General features: G+C 56.8%; 1 protein-coding gene across 1 annotated transcript in view; it reads left to right on the top strand.

The window, feature by feature from the left end:
* Window positions 1-9816, top strand: part of LOC108297239 (mitotic spindle assembly checkpoint protein MAD1) — a 293725-nt gene that overhangs the window by 115999 nt on the left and 167910 nt on the right. The window contains exon 4 of the mRNA XM_037735355.1: window positions 6156-6212. Within this exon, the coding sequence (XP_037591283.1) occupies window positions 6156-6212 (57 nt within the window). The remainder of the gene's footprint in view (window positions 1-6155; window positions 6213-9816) is intronic.

Here is a 9816-nt window from a genome sequence, read left to right as displayed (position 1 = left end):
TTTTTGCCAGGGAAGGCGGGAGGGACACAGAGTCTTGCTCTGGTTGCCCAGGCTGGAGTACAGTGGTGCGATCTTGGCTCACTGCAGCCTCTGCCTCCTGGATTCAAGCAACTATCCTGCCTCAGTCTCCTGAGTAGCTGGGACTACAGGTGTGCACCACCATACCCGGCTAATTTTTGTATTTTTAGTAGAGACAGTGTTTCACCATGTTGGCCAGGCTGTCGTTGAACTCCTGACCACAGGTGATCTACCCACCTTGGCCTTCCAAAGTGCTGGAATTCCAGGCATGAGCCCTAACTTTATAAGACATTTCCAAACCCTTTTCCCAAGTGGGCCTACCATGGCAACACGCGGGTGTCCAGTGGAGCATTCTCGCCAGCCCCAGGCCAATGGTACCACAGCTGAGAGAACGTTCCCCTGTGGCGTTGTCAGCTTTGGTAACAATCTGGCAGGGCAACAGCCCATTTCACTGAGGCTTAAATCTGTGTGTCTCCAGTGACTGATGTGCCCAGTGTTTCCTGGGCTTCTCTACCTCGGTGCCTTTTCTCTGGTGGCCTCTGTTCATGTCCCTTCCCTCTGTCTGGTGCTGGCCTGCCAGGCCCAGCTGCCCATCTGTGCCTCCTGGAGCTCCCGTTCCTGTCTCCTTGCTCAGCAGGCCTGCTGGGCTCTGTCTGTAGCACTGCCCCAGCCTGAGTCCCGTGGACTTTACTCTGTCCCTTCCCGTGGCTCTGAGCTCTGAGCTGCCTGCCCTCCCTCCCTGGAATCCCACGGTTTCTGATGTGGTGTCTAGTTTCTGGTGACTGAAGTGGGAGGGTGCATCTGTGCTGGCTCCTCCTGATTGTCCAGAAGGAGAAGTTCTAGGGCATTTTGCAGCCCAAGAGAACCTGTCCCCTTGAAGCTTCCTAGTGCCCCATTTGGGAGCCTCCATCACTCACACAGAGAACGTTGTCTTGAGTCTCTCGGGATCCTAATGTCCTGCCTCTCCTGTAGTGGGCAGTGTGGGTTTAGTGATGCCCTGTCTCTCCTGTAGTGGGCTGTCTGTGTTTAGTGATGTCCTGTCTCTCCTGCAGTGGGCTGTGTGTGTTTAGTGATGCCCTGTCTCTCCTGTAGTGGGCTGTCTGTGTTTAGTGATGCCCTGTCTCTCCTGTAGTGGGCTGTGTGTGTTTAGTGATGTCCTGTCTCTCCTGCAGTGGGCTGTCTGTGTTTAGTGATGTCCTGTCTCTCCTGCAGTGGGCTGTGTGTGTTTAGTGATGTCCTGTCTCTCCTTTAGCGGGCTGTCTGTGTTTAGTGATGCCCCGTCTCTCCTGTAGTGGGCTGTGTGTGTTTAGTGATGCCCTGTCTCTCCTGTAGTGGGCAGTGTGTGTTTAGTGATGCCGTGTCTCTCCTGTAGTGGGCTGTCTGTGTTTAGTGATGCCCTGTCTCCCCTGTAGTGGGCTGTGTGTGTTTAGTGATGTCCTCTCTCTCCTTTAGTGGGCTGTGTGTGTTTAGTGATGCCCTGTCTCTCCTATAGTGGGCTGTGTGGGTTTAATGATGTCCTGTCTCCCCTGTAGTGGGCAGTGTGGGTTTAGTGATGTCCTGTCTCCCCTGTAGTGGGCTCTGTGTGTTTAGTGATGTCCTGTCTCTCCTGTAGTGGGCTCTGTGGGTTTAGTGATGTCCTGTCTCTCCTGTAGTGGGCTCTGTGGGTTTAGTGATGCCCTGTCTCCCCTGTAGTGGGTTCTGTGGGTTTAGTGATGTTCTGTCTTCCCTGTAGTGGGCTGTGTGTGTTTAGTGATGTCCTGTCTCTCCTGTAGTGGGCTCTATGGGCTTAGTGATATCCTGTATCACCTGTAGTGGATTGTGCGGGTTTCAATGTTTCCTTTGTTTTTCTTTCTCCAGTCGTTTTCTTTTGAACGGTAAAGTGAGGGAGGAGTGGACATTTATCAAATGCACCTCGGTGCTGGGGCTTTGCTGTGAACTTCTCACAGTCTCCCTCTGCAGAACCTGTCACATCAGGGAGGCCCAGGCCAGGCATGCGTTGTGGCTGACACCCCAGACTGCAGCCACTGCTGTTCTCCCCACTAGCTCCTAACCTGTTGGCACCCACTCTCATGTAAAACATTTTTTTTTTTGGCTGCTTGGAAACCTCATGTCTGACCACATATCTGAGCCACAGACAGCAGTGCATTTCCTTGCATGCCGACAGGGCCTTCTCTGCCTGTGTCCTCTCCATGTTACCCCCATTCTTAGGAGCGCCACATGTGTCTTTTCAGGTTATGAGTGAGAGGTGACTGAGGTGTCCTGTACCCACAAACCTTGTGCTGTGGGATGTCTATAAACCAGACCTGAGCTCCCTCCTGCCTCCCTGCTACATCCCCATCTCTGTGTGTGTGGAACATGCGCCCCGTGTCACACTCTCAGATTTCTGGCCCCTCCGCCTGCTGAGCTTCTGTCTGGTGGCTGCTTTGCTGAGAAGGCCCTGTCTGGAGTCACCTCTTACTCAGGGTTGTGCGGTGTCCCATTTGGCCGTCCTTGTTGGGAAGATGTGGCTGATTACAAACAACCTTTTTTTGTGTGTTTCACATCTTTGTTTTTGTGTTTTTGACACAGGGTCTCACTCTGTTGCCCATGATTGTGCAGTGGCACAGTCATGGCTCACTGCAGCCTCAACCTGTTTGTTTCAAGAGATCCTGCTACCTTAGCTTCCTGAGTAGCTGGGACCACAGTTGTGTGCCCCCACGCCCAGCTGATTTAAAAATTTTTTTAGAGACAGGATCTCTGTATGTTGTCCAGGCTGGTCTCGAACTCCTGAGCTCAAGCAGTTCTTGTGCCTTGGCCTCCCATATGAGTACTGTGCTTGGCTGAAACAATTTATCTTTATGATAACAGAGCCGCCCCTCTCTTCCTCTGTGGTTTGTACCCCACGGTGCTAGAGTATATGTTTTAATGGAAATGTAACATAATACACCCAGGTGCACAGATTGTAAGTATACAGCCTGTTGGACGACAGGGTGAGTATATGTGTGTAACCCCCTTAATGCAGGCAAAGACGTAGAACCTCATGGGTCACACAGGATCCGTGGCCGTCTCATTGCAGCCTGAGTGACACCTGTGTGTTCAGTGTTCGGTTAAAGGCAGCTCTTGCTGTCTAGAAGCCATCTCTGTTCGTGGCTGAATGGCTCCTGTGATGCCCTCTGCTGTCCTGGTTGCCTCCTGGGGAGCAGCTTGTTGACATCTACCTTTCTGAACCCAGGGCCCTGTTCAGCGCCAGGCGGGTGTGCGAGCCCTGTCACAGCCCCTCCTGCTGATGCGCAGTCGGCTTTCTGCCTCCATCCTGGGGTTGTGCTCTCATGGGAGCTACTCTGAGGCACTCTGTCCAGGTACTGCAGACCAGGGCACAAGTCCGAGTGCAGGACTCCACGGCTCAGTCACCTTACTGCCAGCAACTCTGGTTTTGGGGATGTCTGAAAAATCTCACTGGTGTCGTTTTCAGGGCACAGAGGATTTAAGGAAACGCGCATTCTGTTTTTTCCAGCTGTTGACGGAAGTACGAGGCTGAATGGGGCTGGTGCGGAGGCGAACACCTTGGCCTCAGGCTGATGAGCCGATTATAAATGCACTTGTCTTCAGGTGCACATTGCTCAGTGCTGTCCTCACAGAAACCTCATGAAACCTTCTGAAAACTCCTGTGGGCTACCTGCGTGGTACAGGAGGCAGTGAAGGCTGAGGTTGCCTTGGCCTGCCTGGCCTCGGCAGGACCCTCGGCTGGCCACCGTGGTCACAGCTCCACCCTGCAGTGATTGTGTTGGGAGGCGCAGGAGAGCGGGTTGGCCTGGGCCTTGCACACAGCTCCCTGCCCTGCTGCTTATGAATGGCCCAGGTCTCTTCCAAGCTGTGTCATAAAGTGCCTTAGACCTCGCGAGGTTGCCACGTGAACTGATGTAAATGGGGATGATGATGTGCCTCATCTGCAGCTGTGACCTGAGGCTGGTATCCATGTGCCAGCTGCCTGTGTGCCCAGGGTGGGTGCCAAGCGTGGCGGACATGCCCAGGCTACAGGGGGTATGGGCAGCTCTAACGGCCACCTCTCACCACTCATGCCAGCTCAGAGCCTTGTTGTCTTCCCCCATGTTTGGGGTGGTCTCTGTGGCCTGGCGGCCTGTGGGTACGGGTAGATCTGGGCAGGGTGCTGGGTGCAGGGTTGCGTGAGGCAAGCATGAGTGTGAACTGCAGCTGCTTCCCGAGTGCTGAGGCTGTGCCTAAGCGCATGGGGTGTCTGGGATGCCCCAACCTGGCTCTGTGCCCCCGGGAGTGCCCAGGGGTGCCATGTGCAGGAGTGTAGCTGAGTGAAGCGCATTGTGTCTAGGCCGAGATTGGGGGATGTCCCTCTCCATCTGCTGTTCCCAGGTGCTTGTGACCCCAGCACTGGGCAGATTATCCAGGGTTCAGCTGGCTGTGTGGAGGATGATGTGCTGCTCCCTGACCCTGAGGCACTGAGCTTTCCATGAAGCAGTCTACACAGCCCAGAGTGGCCATGGCCACCTGCCTCCTGATGACAGTGGCCAGGCAGGCTTCAGAGCCTCCCCCAGGGAAGTGAGAGGGCACCAGGCGGGGCTGGTAGTGGGCAGAGCTCAAGGCCTGCCCCACACCCATAGGTGTTGCACAGGGCATTGGGCAATGGGGGTCACTCGGATGCTCTGAGTGAGGCCCCACAGCAGAGACTCGGGGGGCTCAGGTGCTCACACCTGCAGCCTCCCCAGGGGCACCTGGAGCCAGAGTCTGACTCTGCTGTGGCATCCAGAACCGGCAGGCACCCAGCATGGCCCATGGGAAGTCCAGAGCCTGGCTGTGCTGGGCCTGTAGGAGAGCTTGAGGACCCGTGATCTGCAGAGCAGAGTGCCTGAGGACTGTGGGCTGCTACCTGGGCCACTTTCCCCGGGCTGTGTCCCCAGGGGCTATAGTGCCTTGTTCTTGGTGTTTCCAAATATATTTCCCCCATCCCCACCACATGTGCACACATCACACACCAGTGTTCTCATACCCACATTCATGTGCATGCACATATGCATGCCTCCCTCCCTCACATTTCTCTCTCCTGTCTCTCCTGCTGACTTGCCTGGTGATTTCCAGTTGCTGCTGGGCCAGGCCTCTCAATTCCTCCTTCAACCCCAGGCATGCTGGACCTCCACCCCGCAAATTGCACACCCTCACCACAGTCACCTGCCTCACTCCTGGGCTGGCCCCTCAGTCTCCTTCCCGGCCTTTCCTCTGTTCTGTGCCCCAGAGCAGGGAGGTCTTACAAGGCCCCCAGTGCCTGACCCTTCCTCCCTGGTTCCAGGTCGCAGACGTGGTATGTTTAAGTGGTGGGGGCAGTGGGTAGCGAAGCAGGGTCGTGGGATAGAGTCAGGAAGGGGCAGGGGCAGGGGATGTGGGGGAAGGCAGGACCCGCAGGGGCAAAGGCCCAGGGCAGGGGGTTTCTGAGGTCCTGAGCCCCATGCGTGGGGCAGGGTCACTGTCCCCAGCAGGGAGCTGGCCTGCTAATGTCCCGGCCCCACAGCCAGGCCCAGCCTTGCTGCTCCATGAGGCCTTTTAGGAGGAGGTGGCTGGCTTCTCATTGCTGGCTTTTCTATCCTTAGTGTGGGGTTAGGCCCAGCGCTCTTTGGGGCGTGTGTGGGGGCAGGAGACCTTCCCCGCCTGGGTAGGGGTTATGGTTAATTGATTTCCTCTGACGGAAAGTCCCATCCTGAACCTTTCCCCTCCGCCTCTCCCCCGATTTCACAGTCCCTCTCGGGCCCGCCCCTTTGTCCACTCCATTCATAATCAGCTTCCTAAGGCAGATTTTTGGGATAGACCTTGGTTCTGTCAAGCCACCTGCTGCCCACTCAGTCTTCGTCCCCATCATTGGGCTCTGAGCCCCAAGGGGTAGCCATGCTGGCCCCTGCCAACTCTCTAGCCACCTGCTCCCTACTTGGTCTCTGTCTCTATCACTGGGCTCTGGGCCTCACGGGGTGGCCACACTGGCCGCTGCCAGCCTTCCAGCTGCCCACTGCCCAGCTCCTGGGCCCTGTTGCTCCACAGGGAATGGAGGCTGCGGGGTGGTGGGGGTTATGTTCTCCGCGGTCCTGGAAATGGTGCTTGGTCTACCCCAGCCTGAGGCCAAATCCCATCTTGTCTTGCAGGCTCAGCTGTCGCAGGCCCTGGAGGAGCTGGGAGGCCAGAAACAAAGAGCAGACATGGTGAGTCTGTTGCAGGAGTGGCTTGGGATTCAGGGCACCTGGACCCTGGGTCTCGGCAGGGACTCCTGTCCCCATGAGCCCTCAGCTGCAGGTGCCAGCCCATGGCTGCCTCCTCTTGTTGAAGCCATGTTGAGCATGGAAGGGCATGTGAAGAGCCTGAGTCCCGTCTCTACTAGTGACAGGTGGCACGTGCCTGGGAAGAACACAGCCTCTCCGGCCCCACCGCCGTGTTTTTGGAAAGGGGTCAGTGATGTGTTTGCTACACAAGGCCACGATGTCAGAGGCAAAGCAGATGTGAGAGCCTGTGAGGGGTCTGGGGGCTGCTGAAGTGGGTATCGGTGCTATGGCTTTGTGGACCCCTGCCCTGACCACACAGGGCCTGAGTTCCCAGTGAGACAGTGGCTCAGCTGGGGCTCGGGCATCCCTCAGCATGCCTGACCAAGCGAGGGATGTCTCTGGCGAGTGCTTATCTGCCGTCTGTGAATGAGGCAGGTGTGCTTTCCAGCTGTTTTCTCGTCAGCCCACATCGGCCCCACTCCCACTGGTTTGGCTGCCTCTGAGCCTGGGGGAGGGCCCCGCAGTGTGGCCCATGGGGCAACAGGCGGGCTCTCCTGGTTTCTGGACCTCTAGTGTTAAAAAGCTTCCCACTTGCCCAGGCGTGGTGGCTTACGCCTGTAAACCCAGCACTTTGGGAGGCCGAAGCGGGTGGGTCACCTGAGGTCAGGAGTTCGAGACCAGCCTGGCCAACATGGTCAAACCCCATCTCTACTAAAAAATACAAAAATTAGCCAGGGGTGATGGTGGGTGCCTGTAATCCCAGATACTCGGGAGGCTGAGACAGGAGAATTGCTTGAACCTGGGAGGCGGAGGTTGCAGTGAGCTGAGATCACGCCACTGCACTCCAGCCTGGGCAAAAAGAGTAAAATTGTGTCTCCAAAAAAAGCTTGCTACTGCTTTAGGGAACAAATGGGCTTTGCTTTTGAAGCATTTTGGCCTAAACAAACTATAGGTCCCCTCCATGCTGCCCTGGCCATGGCCATGTCTGTGAAGGACAAGGAAGGCCCTGGGGCGTGTGTGCATGTGGCTGTGTGTTTTGCCCTGGGCCACGCATCATACTGGCCTGGGTCACAGGCAGAGCAGCAGTCAGTGTTGTACGGACCCCAGGGCATGCAGCCCAGGTGGAGGCTCCCGTCTGGGTGTCCTTGCTTGCCAGCTTATGACTGTGAGCTGGCGTCCTGGCTCTCGGCCTTAGGGCCTTCCCCTCCACCCAGCAGGGGTGTGCTGAGGGTTCATCGCTTGACAGACTCATGTGCCGGCTCTACAGCCTTTGGTGGTTGTGGCTGTGGCCACGGTTGCAGGCCCTTGCCATGGGACAGGGTTGGATAGAGTTGGAAATCACCCTCTTTGGAGGTGTGGGCACCAGGGCCTAGGCTGGAGGTGGTGAGGGTTGTCTGCTGAGACCCTGGAATAAGTTGCCCAGCTGTGCAGAGAGGCAGCATCAGGGCACTGTGCGGGTCTGGGCAGAGCCAGCGTCTGCAGGACCAAGGCCCGGTGGTTTGGCGACAGCTGTTCTGAAGTTCCAGAACAGTCGCTGTTCACTCAGCAGCCACTTAAGGACATTCCTCTTGGTGCTGGGGACGCCACAGCCAGTGACATAGGCACCTGCCTCCCTGGCGGCACACTTATCCAGTGGGGTAGCTAGTGGCCCATAGGAGAGCAAAGGACAGAACTTTAGGTGGTGGTGAGTGCAGGAGCCACAGTCACCCGGGGCCACTCTGCAGAGTGTCCTGAGCCAAGCCCAGGGGACCCTACTGTTGTTGGTGGAAATGGTGGGGCAGGCAGCTCGGCAGAGCCCAGGTCCTGGGACCCGACAGCGAGGTTAGGGGTGACAGAAGCGGGGCCTGCGGTGGTTGGTAATCCAACCTCTGGGCCCTATGTAGTCACAGTAGGCTTATGGTTTCATGGGTGGAGAAGATGGTGACACAGCTTGGTGTCCATTTGTAAAGGCCGCCTGGCTGCTCTGTGCAGGGCCGCAGTGGATGGGAACTGGCAGGTCTGGGGCTGGCTGGGGTGGGAAGCGCAGGGGCCCTGGGCTTAGGCCCGCAGTGATGTGGGGACGCATGGTCTGAGCCAGCTGCAATGAAGGTAGACGGCAGATGAGGTAGAGAGCATGAGGCCGGGAACGGAGGACAGCTTCGGCATTCCACCCTGGGTGGGCTCATGATATGGGTGGGAGACTGTGGGTAAAGCGTGGGAGTCTCATGCCTGCCACATGTTGGATGCACAGGCCTGGAGGCCTTGAGCCAGGGCTCTGGGGACAGAGGTGCCCATCCATTCTGCATGGTATTTCTGTTGTTGGGAGCAAGTAGGTGGCAGAGAAGTCAGAATTGGGGGCTCAAGCCTCTTTGGGGCATTCCAGTATCCTGGCATCTAGTCTTGGGGAGCAGCCATGAGCTGGGGACTCCATGGAGGGCAGGTCCATTCATAGAGCCCTGGAGAAGGAAATGTTTTCAGGGGACAGTCAGACCACAGAGAGGACCCAGGAGGGGAGCGCAGGATTGCCCTGGGCTTGGCGGCTGGCACAGAAGGGCCTGCTCAGGGGCCTGGCCTGGAGCTGGGAGGGAGACTCATTTTTTACCCAATGGGGAGTGGGAAAGCGGTTTATGCTGATGAGAGCCTTGCTGTAGGGACGGGCAGGGGACAGGACATAGGGCTGGGGCAGTTGAGGGGATCGAAAGAGGCCGGGGCCAGCAGGTGGCCAGAGCTTCCTGTCTCTTCCCAAAGTGGGCATGAGGCAGAGGACTGGCCCTGTGAGGGCTCCAGCAGTCCTGCTGAAGCTCATGGTGTGAACGTGGAGCCGGGCTGGGTGGAAGGCAGACACAGTCACTGGGGAAGGGGGTTTTACCAGGGTGGATTTGCCAGCAGAGCTCGGTGGAGGGAGGGAGGGAGGTGGAGATGAGAAACTTTGCTAAACGGAGGGAAAAGAAGCAGGCTGTGGGGGTTCCAGAACAAGCCTATCCTTGGTCTGCGTTTTGAAATTGGAGTATGAACCATGTTTCTCTTTAGGCTGTAGAAATACTGGGGGGTTGTTGTTTTGTTTATTTTTCTCCCTGTGTTCTGCTGTGAGCTTTTGTTGCTGATGTAATTTGCAGGAGAACCCATCATAACTGTATTGTTTAATGGCAGGCCTAAAACTCAGTTTCCATTCCTCTGCTTTCATCCAAGACAGCTCAGAGCAGGCCTGAAAGGTGCTCCTGCTTTCAGTAAGCCGGTTATGTGGGACTCTCTGGACTGTGGGGTCTGATGTCCGGGAGTGAATGGGGTTATGTGGAACTCTGTGGACTGTGGGGTCTGGTGTCCAGAAGTGAGTGGGGTTATGTGGGACTCTGTGGACTGTGGGATTTGGTGTCCAGGAGTGAGTGGAGTTATGTGGAACTCTGTGGACTGTGGAGTCTGGTGTCCAGAAGTGAGGGGGGTTATGTGGGACTCTGTGGACTGTGGGGTCTGGTGTCGAGTAGTGAGTGGAGCTGTGTGGGACTCTGTGGACTGTGGGGTCTGGTGTCCAGGAGTGAGTGGGGTTATGTGGGACTCTGTGGACTGTGGG

Source organism: Cebus imitator, unplaced genomic scaffold (assembly GCF_001604975.1).
Source record: "Cebus imitator isolate Cc_AM_T3 unplaced genomic scaffold, Cebus_imitator-1.0 Scaffold785, whole genome shotgun sequence".
Classification (NCBI taxonomy): Eukaryota; Metazoa; Chordata; class Mammalia; order Primates; family Cebidae; genus Cebus; species Cebus imitator.
The sequence above is the reverse complement of the archived record's forward strand: the minus strand, read 5'-3'. Positions and strand labels throughout refer to the sequence as shown.